The 24,603-nt window shown below is 44.6% G+C and overlaps 2 protein-coding genes across 2 annotated transcripts in view; one reads left to right on the top strand and one right to left on the bottom strand.

The window, feature by feature from the left end:
- LOC135904315 (lysosomal aspartic protease-like) overlaps nucleotides 1–4,711 on the bottom strand; it is a 29,481-nt gene extending 24,770 nt beyond the window's left edge. Inside the window, exon 1 of the mRNA XM_065434940.1 lies at nucleotides 4,564–4,711. Within this exon, the coding sequence (XP_065291012.1) occupies nucleotides 4,564–4,628 (65 nt within the window). The 5' untranslated portion in view covers nucleotides 4,629–4,711. The remainder of the gene's footprint in view (nucleotides 1–4,563) is intronic.
- LOC135904313 (monocarboxylate transporter 12-like) overlaps nucleotides 1–24,603 on the top strand; it is a 168,368-nt gene that overhangs the window by 68,362 nt on the left and 75,403 nt on the right. The window lies entirely within an intron of this gene.

Raw genomic sequence — 24,603 nt, 5'->3', positions numbered from 1 at the left:
AAACGCCTCGAGCACGCCGGATGGTCAAGTGATATGACCTGGTTAGGAAATTTGCAGGCATAGAATTTAATTGGCTCACGCAATGCAGTGGTAATTTCAGAACGCTGTGACAAGCTATCGTGCACCGTTCTTTGGGTGCACGAGTAGGATCCCTGGGTGGTCAAAGTTATTCCTGGCCCACGACTGAGACGTGACTTATTATCGAGTGTGGTATAATAATAATAATAATAATAATAATAATAATAATAATAATAATAATAATAATAATAATAATAATAATAATAATAAGCGAAATCGCAGAATTTCATTTATGATTGTTCATTGTTTCATCTCTTGCTTTCATAAGTCGTCTTGGTCTTTGCTTTTCCCTTCTTCATAAGTTGCATTTTCATATTTTTACCGCCCTTCCTCCAAGTCTGGCGGGAGTTGCGCCCCTTTCGGTGACCAGCCTAAAATGGACATTCTCGTTATCTTGTTCGTAGGAATTAAACACAAGGAAATGCAATAGTGTGATTCTGGAATACTCGTGCTTATCACAGCAGCCTGGCCCGCGCGCTCTCTCCAGCGCAGCCTCTTTAAAATGAGCATGCACGTTAGCATTTATTTCTTAGAGTGCAGATTAATCGAGGCGCCAACTGAGTAACGTGTCCATTCCCGCCTGCAATTGTGCTGGTATTGCCACCGAACTTGGGAGTGATTTGCGACGTCCCGTTGCTTAGGAATTTTTTTTCTTTATTTTCACAGCGAACCTGTTTATGACTAGAGGTTTTTCGTATCCCTTAACAAATCTGCATGAGCAAAAAACTATCATCCTCAGCAGTGGCTCGTGCCACTGCTCGCGCGTTCGTCGGCGTCTTCCTCCACAGCTGGCTCCATTGCCACTCACGCCAGCGTTGCCATACTGCCCTTCCCTCTGCGAAGGCGCTGACGGCAGTGGCTCACTGCCAGTCGGCGCGGCGATTTCGATCTCAGATTCCTTGCCTCAATATATCGTGAAATGAAAATACGAAAGCATGTAAGGAATATATAACACGAATGAACGCGTATGTACAAAAAAATGTATGTGTGGGCGTGCCTTTCGTCACTATGACCACCAATCAAGAAAATAAATGTGTTCGTACCTTTGTTCCGAATTCTGCGCCACCTCTTTGTCGTGTGCTGTACACAGCTTCGCTGGTCATCCACCTTCACCGAGTGGAATGGTTCACGATTTTTTTTACATAATATGGGCATTGAGAGCCGCGTAATATTGGAGGTTCACGAGCAGACCTTTCTGTATGCTGCTCGAGCCCAAGATTTGCCAGTAATTACGCTTCCGGTTCCCATAACTGGTCAGCAATGGTTGCCGCAAACCAACCCGTGAGCTCAGTGTCTCCTTAGAATGCCGTCGTTTCATATGTTACGTCAACTTTGGCCACTTTTTTCTTACAGATTACTTTTCGGAGCTTTCTTACCGTACTCCCGAATACTTCCCACACATTTCTTGCTGGGGGAAGGTAAAGGAAGCGTTCTGGTTTGTTTCAGTAATCTCATCGCCACTTGACCACAATCTTCGTATTTATGCGATTTGTGCGTTTACATAAGGGCTTAGTTGAATTGAGAATACCTTAGCAACTATAGTCTTACTGGGTGGCCCATTAAGCTGTATCTTTGTGGCAAAAGCTAAATACTACAAGATAGCGTGAAATAAACCTGATGCAGCAATTACGCCGCTATTGCCAGAGGGTGTAGATAGATACATAGAAAGAAAATTAAGGAAATCAAACGCGTATTTTGGAATGTTGAGACGCGAAGATTTCTTGAAGCGGTTAACCAAGCGCTGTAAATTTCTACGCTTTTTTGCTGCGTCTTCTGCACAACGGAACGTGTGTGCATCAGCTATCGCACACCTGTGCTACACGACTTGACAACTCTTACATTAGCTGGTATTTCTTTAGTTATACTTACTGATTTTAAATGAACAGCCCATTTCATGGCCAAACCTCAATTTTGGTATTCCTTATGGCGTGGAAATCGTAGTCGTCGTCAACACGCGATGATCATCTCAAAGAGCTCTTTGGCGTTGCTACGATGAAGGTTTAGCTGCGAATAAGATTTTCCAAATCTCCACAGTTTTATTGTGTGTACAACTTATGTACAGTTTCCTAATATATGTTAACACTAACTGAGTTCTCTGTTATGTGTGAGACAATAAAGGAAAGGAAAGTGATTCTGGCCTAATGGTTTGAGCTTCGGGATGCTGTTCTTGCGAACCGAGGTTTGATCCCTGTATTCGGCACGCAATTAACTTTTATTGCGAAAACGATTTCATGGACACTCCAGGTGCATTTCTAGCGTCGCTGTCTAGAGTGGGTAATATCGGTGAACGATTAATTCATTAAAAGCATTTCGCAAAACGAATAATCGTCATCGATGTCCACCTTTAGTTTAATCGACTTGATTGATACGACATGTTCGATTATTCGTTTTCTTTAGTTTGGCAGGACTGGCGTCAAAATTTTGAAATAGCGCTGGAATGTCGGAGCACGAGCAGTGACTGTGCGGCTGTCGTAGAGCGACTGTTGACTGCTTTTGCTAGTGCCGAGTGATGCCGAGCCGAGAGCTTCCCCATTCTTCCCACACACGCCACTACACCGCTTGAAACCGGCTGCTTGAAATGTCATCGCACTTCATTCCATTAGAAACCAAGTCGTTGATCGTAGTGCCACTCCCAGTCTACTAAAGACGTGGCACAGCATTCGCGCCAGTCTGGAGCATGCATTTCACACGGCGATGGAGTTCACGGCTATTCCACGAAGCCTATAGTTTCCGAGCGTCTGTTCTCGCATGCTGGTTGTGTGGACCTTCAAAGTTGTCGGTTTCACCCAAACAACAAAGCCATTTGATATTCCATCCTCGGTGGAAAAGAGCCTGTGGCTCAAAATCCTAAATCGGCAATGTTATTTCCCCCTGTGAATATTGCAATTTATTGCATATTTTAGTTGGACTTCACCTTTCATTATTGTAATTTTTTTATTTCTTGTTTCACTGTGCAGCACATGGACTCACAAGTGCCATGTCTCTTGCTTAATTCTACTCTAATTGCCATTTTATGACACATGTTGTTTATCTTTTCAAACGTCACTAATGCCAAATCCATTCAGTCTTTAACAAATGAGAGATTATTCTTTATCAAACGTTATACACTTGTAATTATAACTTGGTTCCACCTCTCAAACATTAAAATAGGCTCCTACTGCAGTAGATAACTGTGTTTCAACCTACTTGAAGTGCCCGGCAAAAATTTCGATTAATCAATTAATCGATGAAAGGCCTTGCATCGAAAGCGATTATCCTATGAAAGCATGAAACGATCAATGGTTAATCCTTAATTCAATAAAAAATTATTTGGCCATCCCTATCGCCGTAACGACCAAAGTCGATAACATCGTCGCCGCGCGCCGCATGCTGTATGGACGAGTGATAGCGTGCGAGACTCAGCAGACGACTCAATCTCGCACGCGCAAGGAAGGAGAGAGAGGAAAATGCAGACGCGACAAAAGATAGCGCAAGGCACCGGCAGCACGGGAGCAAGGGGGCGGGGCGTTCTACTCAAGTTGCCAAACGGGCTCTATTTTGAAAAAGATATGTGATGGCGACAGAGTAGGTGCGACGATGGCTGAAAGCTTTGTGTTTAGTTCGTGTTCGAGCGAGAGGCAGGAAGAAGGTCAATTCACTCGCTGCTGCTGCTTCGTTTCCTCTGCCTAACGCTTTGACAGCCAGTTCCTGCGATCATCGAGTTGAGTTGACTAAATGTTTGCTTGTGCGCACGTGCAGCCATGTTGGTTAGTTTAGCTAGTAAGCGAATCTTTGCAAATCTATATGGTTGATAAAACGACTATGCTCATTTCGCATAACTGTCTACTAATTTGCTATCGCAATTGATGCTGCGCTTTAAAGGCGGAACTTTGACTTTCTTTTAGTGTGAGCTATCCGGCAGTACAGCAGCAGCACCCAGCCAGCAGGCACAGTCAGAAACATTTTGAGAAGGTCCCGAAAGAAAGCTTCGCTTTAAGGTGCACAAACACAGGAACAATATAGCAAGTTCCATAGTTTCTGAAGTAGTTTAGAGGCCCCTGAAAGCACAATCAGTCCACGATAAGGACAGTATCCCGAAAAAGGCACAAAATGTGGCTAAGCAGGTGAACAAGATCAAGTGAGTACAAGAGTTCTCGGAGCTAGGTCTGGGTCCACTACATTTGATGCTATAGTATGGATGCATAGAACAAGGTATATAAATGTGAGCTAAAATACTTTTTGTTAGGTGCGAGCAGAGAAAACTTGTATTATATCTTAAATTTCATGTCTCAGTATAAAATAACAACAAATCTTCAAAATAAATCCAGTTATCTTTAATAGAACCAGTAAAAGATGTCTGGGTATATTACCGGTATTAGGCCGCATAGAGGCGCAGTTAAAGCTTGCGCAGAAAAAACGAAAAAACAGCGTCCTCCTGTTTGACAGTCGTACAGAAGTAAAACGAAGATATGCATCAAGCTGCGCATGCCAGCACCAGCGTCTCACCTAATCAATGCCGAAGCGGCCCCGATGAGGACCACGCCGACAACGAAGTTACGTAGTATTTGCATCCTCCTGCTTGGAGGTGACTAGAACACAAGCGAGAAACACTGGCAGTGAAGAATTGGATCGCTTTGTTGGCGTTATATATGTAGACGAACGTCTAGATAAAAGCGTCACGTCCTTGCCTGATGCCGCTACTATCAGCGCCTAAATCACGCTTTGTTGCTTTTTCTGAAGATCGGGCTTGCATTAGGATTTTGCAATCGCAGCGTCTGCAGCATGCCGTCACTCTGTCGGACACAAAGAAGTCGGTGGGGAATATGCAAAGGCGGTGGTACGTGCTTGCTTTGCCCAAAAGAACGTGATTAAGGGTGCGAAGAATCAGCATTTCTTCTGCTATGGAAATCAACTTGCTCTTGCGTGCGGCGTTATCACAATGGGGGCTGAGTGGGCGGGGGGCGTGAAACACGGAGCAGGAATAGATGCACACACGTAAAAGCAAAAAAAAATCGCTTTTGCTTTACCAGCACAAACGTAGATCACTGTAAAACAACTCGACGATCGAGGCACCTTGTGGGCGTTGGCGGACTTCTTTCACGCTCGGAAAAGTACCTTTATGTAGGACGTACTGAGTAACAGAAAGCTGCATCGGGAGTTTTTCATGTTGCTCTACAATTTTCTCATTGACACTTTTCATCTAATTATAATATTTCAGAAGCTGAATAAATAATTTAAAAAATTGTACGAGTAGGGTGAATGCGAAAAATAAATTGAATATCTCCAAGTGATGGCAAAGAACATTAATTTAGTTCTGTACAGCTACGTGGCATCTGCTTTTTTTTAAGTTTGGTGCATGTTAGTTGGGACACTGTATATAAATGTGCTCACTTATTACGTAGACCATGTCTTCCTTTGCGTCGACTTTGGTTGACATGTTTTTTTTTTTTTTCTAATCACCCGGAATAAGGCCCAAACAATGAAACGTTCCTTTCCTTCGAGCGCTTCCTAACCTTACGTGAGGCCTCCTTACAGCGAAGGACCGATGGAGGAAGCAAGCATACTCTGAAAGCTCCCTTCACCCGTCCTCACGTAAGGAGCGGTTGCCGCCATGCCTGGGTTCGAGATTATCTCTTAAAAGCTTTAGGCGAACACCAGAACACCACTATTCAATAAAAAAGGTTGTATCGTCACACAATCTTTAAGTTGATGAGCTAATATAGAGAAGCGTGGACGCTATTTTCTAGTTTTGTTTATTAAACCTAAAGAAGTAGCGTATTACGGTGCAAAACTTGATGTGATCAAGCAACGCTGGTACGCCGGCGTCGTGCAACGCCTAGCAACGCTTCCATGCCGCACGCGTGACAGAAACGAACGTGCCTGGCAAAACGTACCGTGCTCGCGCTTCTCCGAAGGTGGGCGACAGCACGCACGCGCAAGCAAACGTCACGTGGTTAAGCAGTGAGGCGAAGCGCTCGTTCAGGGCCAGGAGCGGCGTAAGGACGCATGAAGGTAGCTTGGTCCAAACAATAAAACGTTCCTTTTAGGTGTGTGCGAATATTGAAATTTTCGATTACGAATCGAATACGAATAAGGCGAAGAACTCTCTTCGAATATCGAATCGAATATCGAATACATGTGTAGTATTAAAAAATTGCAAGAGAGGTAACAATAGCTTTATTACCCTTTTAAAAATAAGATTGCATTCTACAAGGTTGCTTCAAATTAAAGAGGTACTCAATTATAGATAATGGACTCAGGTAATGCCCTCAGTCAGGTAAAACGCTTGTTACAGATTGTAGTGAAGGAAAATTAACTGCTCAATATGGCCAGAAAGTAAACGCTCTCTATGCACTGTCACATTTCTACCGGTAGAAAAGACTCACTAGGAACTGAAGTGGCAGGGATCGCCAAGTACTTCCGGGCGAGTGCACTTAAAAGCGGGTACCTGAAGCGGCCAATGGACTGCCACCACTCACAAGGATTCATGCCCCTTTCCAGAAGAGGCTTTTGCGCGTAGTCTGTAACTTCCCCCTCAGGGGCAGATGCCAAATGTGTCTTCTCTTTGTTCATCACTAGATCGTCAAAAGCATTCCATACACTCGATGCCACCAGTGGACACGAAGTCGACGATGGCATGGCGGTGTCCCCACGGTGTTCCACGACGGCTTCCTGGAGCTCCCTTGTCACAAGGTTTTTCAGCCAGATCATGTGAACAGATGCCTGATGAACTGTGGCCATAAAGCGCGGATCAAGAAACATGCCTAGGCTGGCCACTTCATCAAATTTCCACTCCGCACAAAGAGCCTTGATACATTTTGAATCAATGTTAGCAAACCCTGAGTTGCCTTTGCAACCTTCAAGGCAATGGGGCATTCCAAAAATAATTGGAATTATAAAGCTTGGTGAAAAAGAAACCGAAACTAATCATGTCTCAAATGCCTGAAGCAGATAGACTGAAACAGAGCATACAGATAATGGCAACTCAGGGTTGCAAAGGCAACCCTGAGTTGCCTTTGCAACCTTCAAGGCAATGGGGCATTCCAAAATAATTGGAATTATAAAGCTTGGTGAAAAAGAAACCGAAACTGATCATGTCTCAAATGCCTGAAGCAGATAGACTGAAACAGAGCATACAGATAATGAGCGGATCATGCGAAATTCTCAGTTAATAAACATGTTCTTAGGAGAATGCGGAGCAAGCATACAATTGGTTAATTGCTCAATTATTCGCAGTCTATCCGAATATTCGCCGTTTCCACCGTTATTCGGCCGTCCTCGGATATTCGTGAATTTCCGAACATGCATTTCTCGAATGGAATACGCTTCGAATATGGAAAATATTCGATTCGTATTCGAAATTCCGAATATTCGCACACCCCTAGTTCCTTTCCTTCGAGCGCTTCCTAACCTTACGTGAGGCCTCCTTACAGCGAAGGACCGATGGAGGAAGCAAGCATACTCTGAAAGCTCCCTTCACCCGTCCTCACCTAAGGAGCGGTTGCCGCGTGCCTGGGTTCGAGATTATCTCTTCAAATCTTTCCGCGAACACCATTATTCTATTAAAAAATGTTGTATCGTCACACAATCTTTAAATTGAATAGCTAATATAGAGAAGCGTGGACGCTTTCTTCTAGTTTCGTTTACTAAAGTTAAAAAAAAGTTGCGCATTACAGTGAAAAACTTGATGTGCTCCAGCAACGCTGGCACGCCGGCGTCTTGCAACGCCTAGCAACGCCTAGCAATGCTTGCATGCCGCACGCGTGACTGAAACGAACATGCCTTGCAAGACGTACCGTGCTCGCGCTTCTCCGCAGGTGGGCGACAGTGCGCATGCGCAAGCGAATGCCATGTGGTTAAGCAGTGAGGTGAAGCGCTCGTTCAGGGCCAGGAGCGGCGTAAGGACGCATGAAGGTAGCTTTGGAGCTACCTTATGCTGAGGAAGCACCAAGGAAGCCTTCACCGAGGGCCCCTCAGTAAGGAAGCTTTCAGAGTGACATAAGGTAGCCTCACCCCAATGAAGGCTTCCTTAGTGAGGTAAGGAAGGTTTCATTGTTTGGCTTCTTATGCTGAGGAAGTACCAAGGAAGCACCAAGGAAGCCTTCACCGAGGGCGCCTCAGTAAGGAACCTTTCAGAGTGACATAAGGTAGCCTCACTGCAATGAAGGCTTCCTTACTGAGGTAAGGAAGATTTCATTGTCTGGCCCTAAGACTACACTGGATAGAAGTCACAGCACTCTAGGAGTAGATTCCCGGGCATGTAACTTTAACTGTTCTTTAATAAGGTATATGCTCACTGACACTGAATCAAAATACACTTTGAAATCTGCAGCAGCTGCACAATCCGCATTGCCACACTGGCGCTATATTGCTCGAACTTAACGCTGTCAGCTTCCTAAAAACTTATTGATCGACCCGACTATCCCACCTTGCATTTCAGATGCAAACATAGAGGTATATATTCATGTCGAAAAGATGCAGTGAGTCTTAGTTGAAGAGAGGGAAAATTTCTTAAATTACTTTAGCAAATCATTGTTGAGCGATAAGGAGAGGAATGGTTTGGGTGCTAAATGAAGCAGCGAAATAGCGTTGACAATTCACGCAAAGCATGTATATGCGAACGTGTTCTTCCATGTAACTGGGATTAGTGACTGCCTTATTATAGTGTTTAATTGTGCAACAGGGCTCAACCCATCGAGATGGCCTAGTGCCTGTGGCGTTTAGCTGCTTAGCGTGAGATCACAGCGAAGCTTTCTGGACGCACAGGCTGTATTCTCAAGGAAGCCGAAGATGAAAAAGGAATTATGCAGATCTAATACACACGTTGCAATCTATATAGAACGAAGCCGTTGTGAAGCGAATACTGGAGAAAGAGACGAAAACGGGAAGGTAGGGCGGTTAGCCTATGGTAACCTCGTTGTTAGAGTATCAGGCAGCTGTGTAGGGAAACAGAGTTTCGATCTCATGTAATAGTTTTGCTGAGCCCACGATGAACTACCAATTCGGCAAGACAGTGACAATAGCCACGGTCAGAAGAGACAGGTAAGGCTTTCAAAGAAAGCTTCGCTTAACAAGACTCCTGTGCTGAGCTTTCGGCGCGGCGAAAACACGAAATGGGGTTTCAATTAATCTGGACATCTTCACGGCGTCTGTCTTATAGTTTCTGATGCCTCTGCGGCGACAAATACCATCACTCAGGGAATCTGTACAACGGGCCAAGAAATACTCCTGATGCCTCAAGCCAGCACTTTCATTTAGATGGGTACTGCACCTCGGTATTACGAATATTTCTCGTTACATACCTAGGGCTCTATAAAATAAAGCTATCCCAAACTTTTCTATTTTAATTTTGCAAGAATCTGCCCTTCACTATTGGTCAATAAATTTTGGACCCACCACCCACTGCGCCTGTCTATCACGCGAAGTCACGAAAACCGCGAATCATCATATCATATATATCATATGATATATCATATATATTGACGTAGTAGTTCTGCGGAAACCCGCAAGGTGGGGAGAAGTAATGAATAAAGGGAAAATCAGACATCCACCCGTTCGTAGCAATTGCTACAAAGGAAACCCATACGGATTCCTCGAAAGAAAGGCCTCATAGTTGAGGAAAAATTCGTCCTGGTCCGGGACTCGAACCCGGGACCACCGCCTTTCCGGGGCAGCCGCTCTACCATCTCAGCTAACCAGGCAGCTAGCAGATGGCAGGGCGAAGTCGAATTTGTCGACAACACAAAGCAAAGGCAAGAGTTTGACGTATTAGTTCTACTCGAACCCGGGACGGTGGTCCCGGGTTTGAGTCCCGGACCAGGACGAATTTTTCTTCAACTATGAGGCCTTGCTTTCGAGGAATCCGTATGGGTTTCCTTTGTAGCAATTGCTACGAACGGGTGGATGTCTGATTTTCCCTTTATTGATCATATATATATATATATATATATATAGATATATCATATCTGATATGATATGTGCTCACTGATTATGCAAAGTTTGACCGAACGAAAGAAAAATTAATTTCTCATTGAATAATTTTTGGCCATTAGCGAAAAAGGCATTCTTTGACCAATTGCTTATTGCTGAAACTTTTTCAGCCATCGCGCACATTGCCTGTCTGTCACGCGATGTCACAAAACCGCAGGAACTCACAGCGTCAAAGTGACGTGTGCGCATTAAAGACGCATTAATATGCCGAACAAAACTGAATTTTTTTCTGACTAGCCGGAGGCTGTCCTATTCCGAAATAAATAGATGATGGACCACCGGTTGCTGTGGAAGTGGCAACTCGGAGCTGCCGGGGAGCATGGATTTATTCATAATAAAATATTTAACGTAATCGTAATCGTAACGTCGAATAACGTAATCGGGACCGTTCGGCACGTGTACGACGTTGCTCTGCTAGCTCTACTTTGTTGAGGATCCGTTTTAGCTACATCGCTAATTTGCCGTTACAGGCCGCCGGGATTTTCCACCAGCCACGACAAGCTCAGTAAGGGGAAGCGGACCAATCGCAGTCGCCGATATCACTATCTTCAGCGGGTTACGTACTTTCCCTGCTCTTGCTCGGCCCCATCGTGACCCTCTCCTTTTGAGCGCACTCATCGCATCTTCTCAGCCAATTAGATAAAAAAAAAACTGCTCAGAGTACGTAATGTTATTCGCTTTGAAAGCAAAAGAAGGTGACACCCTATAGGCGAGAAACGCGTTTGACTGGGCTTTGGGGTTACCACCCAATCCTTGCGTCGGTGGTTACGTAAATTTGACGTCAAGAGATTGGACTAAAAGCATATTGCAATAGTTCTACGTTTTAGGGTCCCCAGTTTTAGGCACCTGTGGAATTTAAACGTGGTTGTTCTAAGATGGTGCACAGGGCCCCCATATATAAAGAGCGTATGTGCTTATTTGGAAACTCTGATGTGAGTTGCTATACTACAGCTATACTTTATTGCGATAGCCACTTCTGTGGAAATTCCAAACACATTTTCACTTTCGGCCTGGGAGTCGCCGTGGCGCCCCGTATATATTTAGGTTTATGCATGCTGTTGTGTCTCTACACCACAAAGTGATTTGCCACACGTTTGCCACAAGGCCAACACCCGCCAATCCATCAGCGCCTATCCAAACGTCAACGCAGCGTGAACGTTGACCACTACCTGGCAGCGTGGAAGACCACTACCTCACTATTACCTCGCAGCATTAGCTAAGGATAAAACGGGGACCCCATCCATTGCTACCAAACAACGACGGCGGCCTGGGATTCGCAGTTAGACGGTAGCCACGAAGCAAACCACCACCCATCCATCAGAGTTTATCCAGAGGTCAACGCAGCGTGGACACTGATTCTTCACGGGGCCCCAAAAGGCCTTTTCGAGCAGTGGCACAGAAGGTCCTGATGTGAACAAGGACTTTTAGCTTGCTCCTGCATGGAGTGGGCTTCCGCAACTGGAGCCGTGTAACTAATCTAATAAACCCTTTTTCTTTCATTCCTACAACCTGACGTAGCAGTCGACGGCTTGGTGGATTCCTTGCCCATAAGCCACCTTAGGTCACAACAATGCTATATGCGTATGCATGCATTTTTTTAAAGGTAGATTTCTGCACTATTTCACCGCCAAGGTTGCTGAAACTAAATGGTATACGTTCTTGACGTAAACATTCCGGTGAATTTCGATAATGGTAGCCCGAAGACAAATCCTATAAAACATAACATACACAATGCATAACCTTTATCCTAAATCTTCTGCAATAAAATAAATAATAGAAGTGCAAGGCAATATGCTTTGTAAAATTTGAAAGCGGTAACTTTACTGGCGTGGCTATTTACGGGCAGCGACCCGCCGTGGTTGCTCAATGGCTATGGTGTTGCGCTGCTGAGCACGAAGTCGCGGGATTGAATCCCAGCCACGGCGGCCGCATTTCGATGAGGCCGAAATGCGAAAACACACATGTACTTAGATTTAGGTGCACGTAAACCAACCCCAGGTGGTCGAAATTTCCGGAGTGCTCCACTACGGCGTGCCTCATAATCAGAAAGTGGTTTTTGGCACGTAAAACTCCATAATTTAATTTTCTTTAAAAACGGGAAGCGCATTGGCGCCTTCTGTGCGACCTCATTACAGCGCCTACATGGCCTGATATATATTTTACGGCGCGAGAAATTTGGCACACCCGCGTATTGTTAGGTCACCTTCCTAGGAGTTCAACTGGAACGTTAGACGTTGCGATAACAGCCAGTGCTTCGACCTTCGGGCACAACTAGCAATTTACTTACATCGTCCAATATGTTACACTTTAATAAAGAAACCATTGAACGTATTGCGGCCCCACATTGACAGGTTTCTATGTTTTAGAGATAATTATATTCTTATTTATTTTTTTATTACAAAGAACAAGGATGTGATGACTCGCACTGTACCAGGCACTTTAATAAGCAGGTGGAGTCGAACGGCCCTTGCGAGGTACGTGCCATCCTGACTTGAAGAACGAAACACACGTGCTTGAATTGACACGGCGGCGATACCGTTTTCTATTAGCCAGCAAAGATGTTCGCGCATAAATGGATGCCATATGAGCGCAGGAAGGGTGGAAACGTTTCGGTTTTTGCAATACCATTCTTGCGAGCTCAAGCAACATCATCATTTTCCGCTAACGCGATAGGGTCGAGAGCATTCTTGAAAACGGCTGAATAATATGATTAGTCTGTCCTCCATAAGCAGTGTCATATGCAGTGACTTACGCATGGTAACCTTGTAGTAGGACGAGTTCTTTAATTATTGAATCTTACAAACGCTTTTTCGGGTGCCTTACGTTTTGCCGATTAGGTGAACACTTGCAAAAACTACGTGAGACAGCATATGTGTGGTGTTCTAACGTTCATGTAGAAGGGCACCGAATAGTAGCCAGGTTTGATAACAACTGCGAACGCTGCACATAGCCCACGGTGGCAAACAATAGGTGTCTGCCCAATCGGTAATGTTGTGTTTTTGCGAACGAGACCTGTTTATCGAATGAAACGGTGCGCATATTTACAATACCCCCGTAAAACACTCCGAATAAATTTATCTTGCTTAAAAATTTTAGTCATGCATTCACGAGCCCAAACTCGTCACGCCGTATTTGCCAATACAATCGCCCGCAGTATGTAACAAAATTTACGCTATTGTTCTAGTAGATAATTCTTCCTGACCTTTTGTGGTACGCCCCACTCGTGGCGATATATCGTAACGATTTGCACAGAACCGCTCAGCGGGAACGCCAGTCCACGTGCATGTCAGCAGCGGCACGTAGCACGCTGACCCCGCTCCGCTTTTGAGCCGATTAAGCGGAGTGCAACGGTGCATCCACTTTGCTTCATCGTCGCTTTGCAGCCACGCTGTCTGTGCGTCGCTCCGACCTCTGGAAGGCGGGCTACCGAGAAATGCGAAATCACCACATTTCCCTTAGCGTCTGAGCACGTAAAAAGAGAGCGGAAGGGGCCGAAAGGAACGCGTAGCTAAAATGGCCCACGGCTACGAGGCCGACATTAACGTCTATGCCGTGTGCTGACGTAACACAACTCGTACGCGCTTTGACGTTATTTCGAGCAAAGCACGCAGACCGCGGCCATCATTCTTTTAAAGCGCAGCTTTCTTCGCTTCTTCCTTTATTTTTCCACAACTACCACGCGCTCAGTTGCGCCCCTGCCTGCACGTGCTACCTTACCACGCCTCTGACTCTAAGCACCACTGAGCCCGCGCTGCCTGGCTTCAAGGGGACATAAAAAGAGCAAGGTGCTCGGTCCCCTTCTGAGCTGCATTTGCAGGAATAAGGACGACTTCTAAATATCTACCTTTTCCACTGCAGGTTTCTTCTTTACTTTTATTTTCGTCCCAATGTGCGCATCGACCTGTGGCTGCTGTTCTCTAGTGTTTCCTTGAGTTACTGCCTGCATTACAATATGCCTACCAATTATGAACTGGCTAAAGAATTTCAGAAAGTTGAATAACTGCTTAGTGATAAACTAATGATCTTCTTGATGTCCTTGCTTGAAAAATTGCAAAACAACTTGACCAGGGTCTTCGTAACCTTACGTCCCTGGCTAGCAGTGCATTACATGAGAGACCAATACGATGAAGTGCGGACGACTGTCGATTGAATGGTAGATCGCTACAAAAATTTGAGGGCCGAAAATGGAGTGCCAGCCAGTATAATTGCAGACATGGAGCAATAGAGCAGGCTCAATAACGTACGCAGGCCTAGGATTGCGCTGTCACCTGGAAAAGAATTGCTGAAGTTATTGAATGCCCTCTTCTTTCATCGCCCGACATCGACGCAGTTACCGTTGTCACTATCAGGAGAGCTTCATTGGTCGTTTTTGCTCGCATGACAAGAAAAATGAATTCCTTCGAAAAGCTCGTAAGCCGCGTTGCGTACGGCTGAAATAGGTCTCCCTGGAATTAAGGATAGCGCTATTTAAATCAACGAACACCTCACTGTTGACAAGTACTATTCAGCAAAGCGCTCGATCTCAAAATAGAAATGAAATGGTGTTACCTTTGGAGGAAGAATCGCCATATCAAAGCGCGCAAAACTGACGACAGCAAGGTCTTCCGGATGAGTGCCGAGTCCGATTACCGCATCACCAGCTTCATAACATGCCACACCACGGCATTGACAGCTGCTGAATCTGAAAGTTCTTGCGCTACACTTTAACCCGTCAGCCATCAAAAACCTGGAAGGTGGTTCATACTCTGCACTTTATTGGCACCACTGCGCACTTTACTATTAGTGCTGTTGCGTAGACCACAAGAATATCTGGTGCTCGATATAAGAGAGATTAAAATCGAGCACCATATTAGATTTGAGAGGCAGTCAAGTAACTGCGAATCTAGCGCCTTTGCTGTTATGTATGTTCACATATTTATTAAGCGGCTAATAAAAGACGATAAAGCTGTTGAACCACGACGCGTTCTGCAGCATAGTAATTATTTGCCTGCTCGGCAAGTAAGACAGACGCTGAACCCCCCCCCCCCCCCGGACACGTTTGACACACTGCTTACTTACACTAAATACTGAACAGCCATGCATGATGTGTTCTGAAGGTTTGGATTCAGACGCATCATGGGAACTCACAATAACCTTCGGTTGTCTTGGAGGCTGGTAAATCGAAACTCTCGAAGTGGGCTGCCGGAGAGCATCCTAACTCGCTCAATAGACCGTACACAAAAAAGATGGTTACGTAGCACCAACAAGAAAGGATTAAAGGGCACGAGGGGAGCAACATTCCGCCCTGTCTGTTTGCTCTAAATGACCATAACTTTTATGGTCTACTGAGCAATATGAACTGATCTGCCCATTCAGACATACTTCTGGATTGCATCCTACCTGCCGATATGCGTAACAGTTTCGACAATGTCAAGCAGGACCAGACTCCCTTCAAGAAAGCAAGAATAAATCCTTGGCGACGAACACTCGGCTGAATCCCAAGGTTCATGGAAGCCAGACCCGTTCGACTTCCCAGCAGCAGCAATACCTCCCCTTCCCCCGTAATGTACCTTATCAATCGAGGCACACCCCAGGGCTCAATCTTGAACCCCTGATTTTATTGTGACCATGCCCATTGTGTCCCGAGAACTTGAAAGAAGCACTGGCATCTGTTATACAAAACATGCGGACGACTTGACCATTTGGGCTGGACCATGAGACTATGGCAGAGATACACAGGACATCAAAACGGAAACTCAAGCGGCACTTATCCCACTTGAAGACCCTTTTCCTAAAAATGAAACTCCACTTTAGCACCGGAAAAGAAATGCACATTCCATGTATCAATGCCAGACGAAGCGCCATACTGCCACAGCAAGGAATAACCTTAGTACTCGAACACCATGAAGTCAAAGCGAAACACGGGCACGTTAACATTATCGGCATGCCTCTCGTAAGCTGCACTTCAGATATGTTTTGACCACCGAGATCAAAAAGCCCAAGCGCTTTCGCACTATAAAACGTATATCCAACAAATTCGCTGGCACAGGCCAGTCAGCATGCATCATATCTATTGCAATAGGTAAGATCACCTATGGAAACACATTCATAATGCTGTAGAAACAGCCGAGAAAACGCTGGAAATGCTCTACTGAAACATCCTTTGGGCTACCATGGGTATTCTAAGATACACCACTACGCTCGAACTTCGGCTTAACGAAACGGCATATAACGAAGTAAATGATTGCTTATGAAATTACCCATGTTTATTACGTGAATTTAAGAAAGTAAAGTTGTCCTGACAGCGAATATAACGAAGTATATTCGTCTCCGAAACCAATAGTACCGACCATTGTGCACCGAGCATATCGATTTCCGCCGGGTTCTGCGCTCATTCGGCGCGGAAATTTAAACTTCCCGCGTCGAATATGCCGTTGTGCAACAATGGTATTTCTCACGGCCCTGCTTATTTATTCACATAGCCTAAGGGCCCTTTATGGGCATTACATAGGGGGTTAAAAACCCTATAAAATGATCATATTGCATAACACAGTGAAAAATCAGAAAAGCATAAATAAACATGCGCTCAGGAAAACAGGAAACATATCTGGATAAAATAATTGTTTGAGAACACGCACACACGTTCACAGCAATTCTCGAGACAACTTAAAAAAGAATGCACTTCTGATAATAATCTATTAGGGACCAGCACAGAGTAAGCACTTCAGTTTGTTCACAAATGCACCTTAATTATTTTCGAAAACTATTCCTGCAGGTAGTTAATTCCAATGATAAATGGCAAGGACCAATGGCGAATTACGCATAAGTTTGGTGTGAGCTATCTTCGGTTTCACTTTGTGGCAGTGGTCCAATCGGGGGAAAATGCGATGCTGGTTTGATATGAGCTTCTGTGAATGGTGAAGGATTTTGATAGAGCTTGTGAAAGTGACACAGCATGGTGACAATTCTTCGCTTTTCAAGTGAGCTTAAATTTAGAGATGATTTTAATATATGTGATGCTGGAGTAGCGAGCGTATTTCCTCGTGATAAACCCAGAAGCCTTATTTTGAAGTGATTTAGAGTTTATCGGCAAGATAAGCTTGATGCGAGTTCCAGTTGAAACCGGCATACTCTAGTTGAGATCGGACAAAAGTTGTGTATGCTAAGAGTTTGGTCGCCTGATTTGCAGAGTGCAAGTTACGCCTAATGAGACAGAGGGTTTTGAAGGATTTGGTGGTTATATATTCAACGTGTTTCAGAAGAATGTGGACACCTTCGTATTTGATTGCCGGAACTTTTTCAATGGCCACGTTACTGATAGAATAAAACATGGGTTCAGTGTCTCTAGCCGACGTAAATGTTACAAGTTTCGTTTTCGAAACGTTCATTTCTATATGCCATTGTTCGCACTACTTAGCGATATTGTCAAGCTCTGATTGCAAAGCATTAGTGTCATGAGGGTCAGTAATCTTTCTGTAAATAATATAGTCGTCCGCGCATAGCCTAATTGTAGAAGTGAGGGTGCTGCTTATGGCAATAATGTAAATAAGGAAGAGGATCGGCCCCAGTACCGAACCTTGAGGCACACCAGACTTTACATGGGTTAGTGCGGAGCAAAATTCATTGGCAGACGCGAACTGCTGTCTGTTAGTTAAAAAGTTAACAATCCAGTTCAAGACATTGCTGTTTATGTTATATTTCGAAGTTTCAATATAAGACGATTGTGAGCAACTTTGTCGATCGCTTTGGCAAAGTCGATGAATACGGCATCAATTCTCATTAAATGGTGTATAGCGTCGTCCAGGTCGGCTAATAGTTCAAATAACTGTGACTCGCAGGAACGGCGACACAAGAATCCGTGTTGGTTTCCAAAAAAAAAAGTTCGGCTGACTGCGGTACTTCATTATTGCTGATGATATGTGTTCCAGAATTTTGCAAGGTATACTCGTTAATGAGATGGGCCTGTCATTTAAAAGGACAGAAGAATCTTGAGATTTAAATATAGGTATAATGCGTGCGATTTTCCACAATTCTTGTGTCATAAATCTTGTATCAAGGAATTGCTGAAAAATTGGAACGAGTATGCGAGCTATCACTGGTTTCATTACCTTGAGCAATTTTGGACATATGTCATGGGATCGGGGAGCTCAATTACTCCGCAAACGATCAATAGCTTGCTCAATGTCTTCCTGCGTAATTAGGATGTCATTCATGCCAGCGTTTATACTACTAGCAATAAAACCTGTGGGAACTGGTGTTTCATTAGTAAACACGGAACTAAAGAATAGGTTGAGTTCGGTGGTAACCACAGACGGCTGAATAAAATCACCATCTTTTGCTTTGTTATCAGACTAGATGAAGGAAGCTCAGGATTGATTACTTTCCAATATTTTTTAGTATTGGTTTTATGCAAAGTTGATATGTCATGATCGAATAATTTATCTTTGGCTCTCTCAATTTCTGCTTGACGTATTCACGACTGCGCACGGTAGTTATTCCAATCGCCCTCAGATGCAAACGTTTTGCTTTAGTATAAAGGAAAACAACGCGCACACCCGCTAGCCACGCGCACGCTCACTGCGCAGAAGCAGTACTTCATTCTTATGTTATCGCAACTCTGTCTTACTGCGGCACGTTCGCGTGCAAAGCTAGGCCGCTAGATGCACCCTCCGGGATCTCAATCTTGGGAGCAACGCCCAGCTGCGTCGTGCATAGCTTGGCATAGCGAACCCACTGTGATACAGCCTTTCTCCACGTTAGCAAAAGATTTTCTTGACTTCCGCGCACTGTTCTCTTTCAGTCAACTGATAACACAGTCCACCAGAATCACTCTACAATTTGCTAAAACCCTTGAGCTGCTGCTAATAACACGATCCGATGTTATTTCGAACATTACTTACTTACCATCCTTAATCCATCACTCCCTTATCCATTTCAACACGAACATATCACGTCGACAATAAAAAAATAAGATCAAGTTATTTTATGACTATAAGAAACCTGACTTTGAATCAATTAACAATGAGCCATGTAGTTTCCTTGACACTTTCCTGACTGATTTCGATAACCGCAGTGTGCAATCAAACTTGAATATGTTTATTACTAAAATTAGTGAATAAACGGAAGAACGTATCCCTACCTACATTATTTCTGATCATGAAAAGGCTCCCGGGTACAGCACCCACATTAAGCGCCTTTTTAACAAAAAGAAACCATTGTACAGATAATCTAAAACATCTGCAAACGTGTAAAGATGGGCAGCCTACAAACATGCTACATATAACTACATTCCAGCGCTTAAGCAAGCTATTGATACCTTTTTAAAGAACACATTGCTATCCGTGCTAACTACTGATACAAAAAAGTTCTAGCGCACTTTTAACCCAAAACATGACGCCATAACCCCTGCTGATAGCACTGATAACGCTATTCCCCCTGGCGATTGTGCATCCGTTTTAAATGACGTTTTTACGCGCAACTTTTCTAAACATGCCCGCGTAACACGCAGAACTACACAATCTTATGGCTACGCCACAATGTACCCGAAAATAATTGAACCTGTCAGCATAGAAGAAATAATCGCATGATTAAAACTCTCATGTGCTCCTGGCTGTGATCTTATTAATGCAAAGTTTCTAAAAAACACTAGCGCATTTTGTTCCGTTATCCTTACAAAGATTTTCCAGCACTCAATTGACAAGTGCTCACTGGCTTGCTGAATGGAAAGTTGGGAAGGCAATTTATCTCTACAAAACTGGTACTAAACATTGCCCACTGAACTATCGGCTTATTTCTTTAACCACTATGCCACGCAAAATTATCCAGCATATTCTGTTTTCTCACATTGCCAACTACTAGAAGAAAACTCTTTTTTTTTTCTGAGTTTCAGCGCGGCGGCCGCAAAACATACTCATGGGGCACCCAACTAGTATCATTCAGGCATAAACTTAACCTATTGCTTGACCACTCTTCACTTGCAGACCTAATTTTTTTTTACTTCGCAAAAGCGTTCGATAAAGTGTGCCATAGCTTATTAATCTACAAACTGCGCTAACTAAACCTTGATCCCAAAATTTTGTACTGGCTTGAAGTTTTCCTCACTAACCATTCACAGTTCATTTCAGCTAACGAAGTAACCTCTAATCATGAGTCGTGTTTATTCTGGCGTACCACAGGGATCCGTGCTTGGACCCCTCTTATTTCTCACATATATATTACGACTTACCTTCATATGTTTCATATCCAATTCACCTATTTGCTGACGACTGTGTAATTTACACCTATACAACTTGCGATGAGGATGTAACCAGGCATCAAGTTGACCTTTACACCGGTTTCGCATGGTGCTATCCGTGGTTATTGGAATTAAATGTTAACAAGTGTAAATTCATGTGCGCATTAGAATAACCAATGATCCACATGTGCACTCCGTTAATAGAAATTACGCAAACGCAGAATACGCCTCGTTCTTCAGCAGTTTGCACGCAACCGCGCACTACGAGTTCTCGCCGTTGTCGCAGCGTTGGGGAGTCGACACGAAACCAACAAGTCGATCAGACGCGTTTCAACGGACCCCAGGAAGCCTGCCACTGACTGATATTCGCTCCGTTGGATTTGGTAACACCTTACCTTAGCCTTCACATCACCTCCGATCTCACTTGGAATTCCCACATCACCCATATAGTAAGTACCGCCAACCCAATGCTAGGTTACTTACGACGCAACATTTACAAACCACCTCCTTTCTTATAATTATTCCTCTATAAAACTCTAATACGACCCAACCTTCAGTATGCTGCTTCAGTCAGGGATCCTGGTCAAATACACCTAACGCACTCTCTGGAAAGGTTGAGAAATAACTCTACTCGTTTCATTCTTTCTAACTACAACAGACCCACGAGTATCAGTGCCATGAAATCTAGCCCTAAATTACCGTCCTTGCCATCACGTCGCAAGATGTTCCGCCTGTGCGTTTTTCATAAGTTATTTCATCACACGCTGTTAGACAACAAACTTATTTCCGCGCCTCCGTATCCATCGCCCAGACAAGATCGCATTCATAAGGTCAGCATTCCATTATGCAGATCGAATGGTTTCCTGCAGTCATTTGTGCCACGCACTTCCAATAAGTGGAATCACCTTCTCGCCTCGATGGCCGCCATCCCAGAAAACAATTATTAAATTATGGGGTGTTATGTGCAAAAACCACTTTCCGATTATGGGGCATGCCATAGTGGACTGCTCCATAGTGAAATTTCTATGACCTGGGGTTCTTTAAAGTGCACCTGAAGCTAAGTATACGGGCGTTCTCGAATTTCGCCCCAATGGAAATGCGGCCGCCGGGGCCGCAATGCGATCCCGTGAGCTCGTGCTCAGCAGCACAACACCATAGCCATCAGTGGCGTAGCCAGAAATTTAGTTCGGGTGGGTCATGCAGCGGCGCGGCCTCCTCCTTATAGAGTTGGTCGAGGGATCAAACACATTATTAATAACTGCATTGCCATTGCAAAAGATAATGCAAACGAATTCTGGAACGCTACGCATCGTCAAGACAAGTAAAATATGTATTTCTTCATAAAAGAATATACTCGTATGTGCTCGGAAAATTGTGCTCGAAATAACTTATATCAGTGCTTTCATATTTTGTCTATTTAATCCGTAAAGAAATATCACACCAACTTTAGAATTATATCAGTATAAAACCAGCAAAGCAGCGTATGCTGCTGATATGAAAAATGTAAAGGCCATGAATTGAATAAGCTGAGGAGAAATATTTTTATGAAACTTTGTTAACCTCCGTGTCTTTCTCTCATTTGCAACTCTCTCTTTCTCTGTATCGTTCAAGAACCTTATTTACATTTTTGTACATATGCATTGACCAGGGGAAAATTTAAAGATGTTGTTCTTTGTTAGAATGTATTGCGCAGGAGCTGCTGTCATCGGTCGTGTATGGCGAGTAATTGCACCGAAATTATAGTCGCAACAGAGAGCACATATAGAAAGCAGGAGTGGTGGTAAATATGCGAGGGCGAGTCATATGAGAGTGAGTCAATGCGAATATATGCCTAACGGCGTACTTTATTTAAAAGTAGTATCCATGAGCATTTAGACAATTATCCCACTGACTAGCAAGTCACGTGATTCCCGTCTTACAAAACTCCTTGGGTTGCTGCTTCAAAAAGTCTGTAACTGACTCTTTCACGTCGCCGTCCGAGACGAATCAGGGGCGCTATAACGTAAAGCTATTCCAAACTTTTCTATTCCAATTCTGCTATCAGCCCTCCGCGATTGGTCAAAAACTTTTTTCGACCACCCTCCACTTCACCTGTCTGTCACGCGACGTTACAAAAACCGCAATACCTCCCCATCTGATATGATGTGTGCACACTGATTATGCATGATTTGGCAGAAATAAAACAGTTATTTCTGATTCGACCCCTTTTCGCCATTAGCCCTCGGCTATTGGTGAAAAGTTTTCGGGCTGCACCCACTTCACCTGCCTGTCACGCGACGTCACAAAACCGCACGAACTCACCGCGTCAAAGTGACGTGTACGCGATAAAGATGCATTAATATGCCGAACAAAACTGAATTTTTTTCGGAATAGCCGCAGGCTGCCCCGTTCCGAATGGAATAAAAGATAGCTGCCGCCGATCGCTGAGACGCTGGCTACTCGCACCTGCCGGAGAGCATGGGTGTATTTGCGTATAATAAAACTTCTTGCGTGACCGTGCAACGTTTTCAAGCACTTTCGGCACGTTTCCTACCTCATTCTGCCAACTCTTCTTTGCTGAGGGTCAATTTTAGCGTCATTCTTAAGCTTCCGTTGCATGCCGCCGCGATTTTCGACCAGCCACCACAAGCTAAGTAAGGGAAAGCCGACCAATCGCAGACGCCAGCACCACCCTCTTCATCCGGTTATCGGGTGGCTCGGCCCCATCGAATCCCTCTCCACTTGAGCGTTCTCCTCGCTTCTTGTGAGCCAATTAGATACAACAAGCCGCTCAGTGTAGGCAATGTTATTCGTTTTTCAAGCAAACAAAAGGGACGTCCTATGAACGAGGAGAGCGTTTGATTGGTCTGTTCAGACAACCCTATGGGTGACCGCCCGGTGCTTGCGTCGGTGGTTACGCAAATTTGACGTCAGGAAATTGGAATAGAAACATATTGGAATAGTTTTACGTTATAGGGCCCCTGGTTCCCTTGAGCTGTTTTTTTATTCAAATGCTCCAAAATGTGGAAGTCAGAAGGCGACAGGTCCGGGCTGTATCGCGAATGTTGCAGCGTTTCCTACTTGAACTTTGCCAGGCTTGCATTAACAACATCAGCGTCGTGGTGCAGGCATTGTCGTGGAGCAAGATGACCCCATTCCTCAATTTTCCACGTCGTTTGTTCTTGATTGAGACACGCAGCCGATTCGACATTTTACATTGTTAGAATTGATTGATAGTCTCTTGAGGTTTAGAAAATGGCCGCTCACAAAAAAAAAGAAAAAAGAAAATACAAGACACCTTTCCGGGGGAAATGACGGCCTTTGGTTTCCTTGGGGGTGGTGACTTCAGATGCTTCCACTGTAAGCTTAGCCGTCGTGTTTCATGCTCGTAGTAGTGGAACAATGATTCGTCCCTGGTCCTAATTGCAGACGAAAAGTCGTCACCCTCATTGTGATACCGGATTTGATGAATCAAGGCAGCGCCGAACCTCTCCGTCTTCTGGTGGTGGTTCAAAATCTTGGGTATTCATTGCGCGCATAAGAATCGATAACCGAAGTGTTCATGAATTATGATGTTACCCAAATCATGACTGATGTTCACACGCCCTGCCAATTCATCGACGCTTCACTTCCCTTCTTGTCTAATCAGCCTTTGCAATTGTGTTGGGGTGATTGCACGGTGGCTTTGGCACGGTCTTGGGTCGTCCTGGCAACGTTTGATCCGTTTTTTCCAACGCTTCACAGTGGCCAAAGAAATGCAATGGTCAACGTACACGGCATCCATACGGCGACTAATTTCTTTTTAGGAAACTTCTTCAGCTGCCGAAAACCGCACGACACCACGCTATTAAACTTTTGGAGTGTCCTTTATGCCACGAAACCAAGTTCAACCCAGCGTAAGAGAGCATTAAAGGGCCCCTCACCAGGCCGCCTAGGAAATTTCGGTTTTACGCTGGAAGTTGTTACGTGCCCTCTAGTGAGTGTACTGCCGCAACAAGTTTTCAAATCGGCTCATTAATAGCCGAGATCGAAATATTTCAGTGCCGGGAACCCATGATTTCAGGAGGCGAGCTCCACTGCATAGTGGGTCTCGCTCCACTCACCCCGTCTAGCTTCCGCAAGCGAAATTCCTTCCCTGCGTTCCCCCATGCCGGACCTCGAAGTTCGCGTGACACATCCGTCATGGGCTTCGCCTTCACTTTTTTTTTCTCCTCGCTTCTTTTTCGGCGCCGCGCCTTATCGCTGGCGGCGTTTCGCGCAGCGCACGATTTCGCGCGCTGTGTACAGAGAGAGAGAGAGAGAGAATCAGCTTTTGTGCTGAGCCCTTAGTGACGGTTGGTGCGCGCTGGCACCAGATGGGGTGG

This window comes from Dermacentor albipictus, chromosome 2 (assembly GCF_038994185.2).
Source record: "Dermacentor albipictus isolate Rhodes 1998 colony chromosome 2, USDA_Dalb.pri_finalv2, whole genome shotgun sequence".
In the NCBI taxonomy this organism is placed as follows: Eukaryota; Metazoa; Arthropoda; class Arachnida; order Ixodida; family Ixodidae; genus Dermacentor; species Dermacentor albipictus.
The sequence above is the reverse complement of the archived record's forward strand: the minus strand, read 5'-3'. Positions and strand labels throughout refer to the sequence as shown.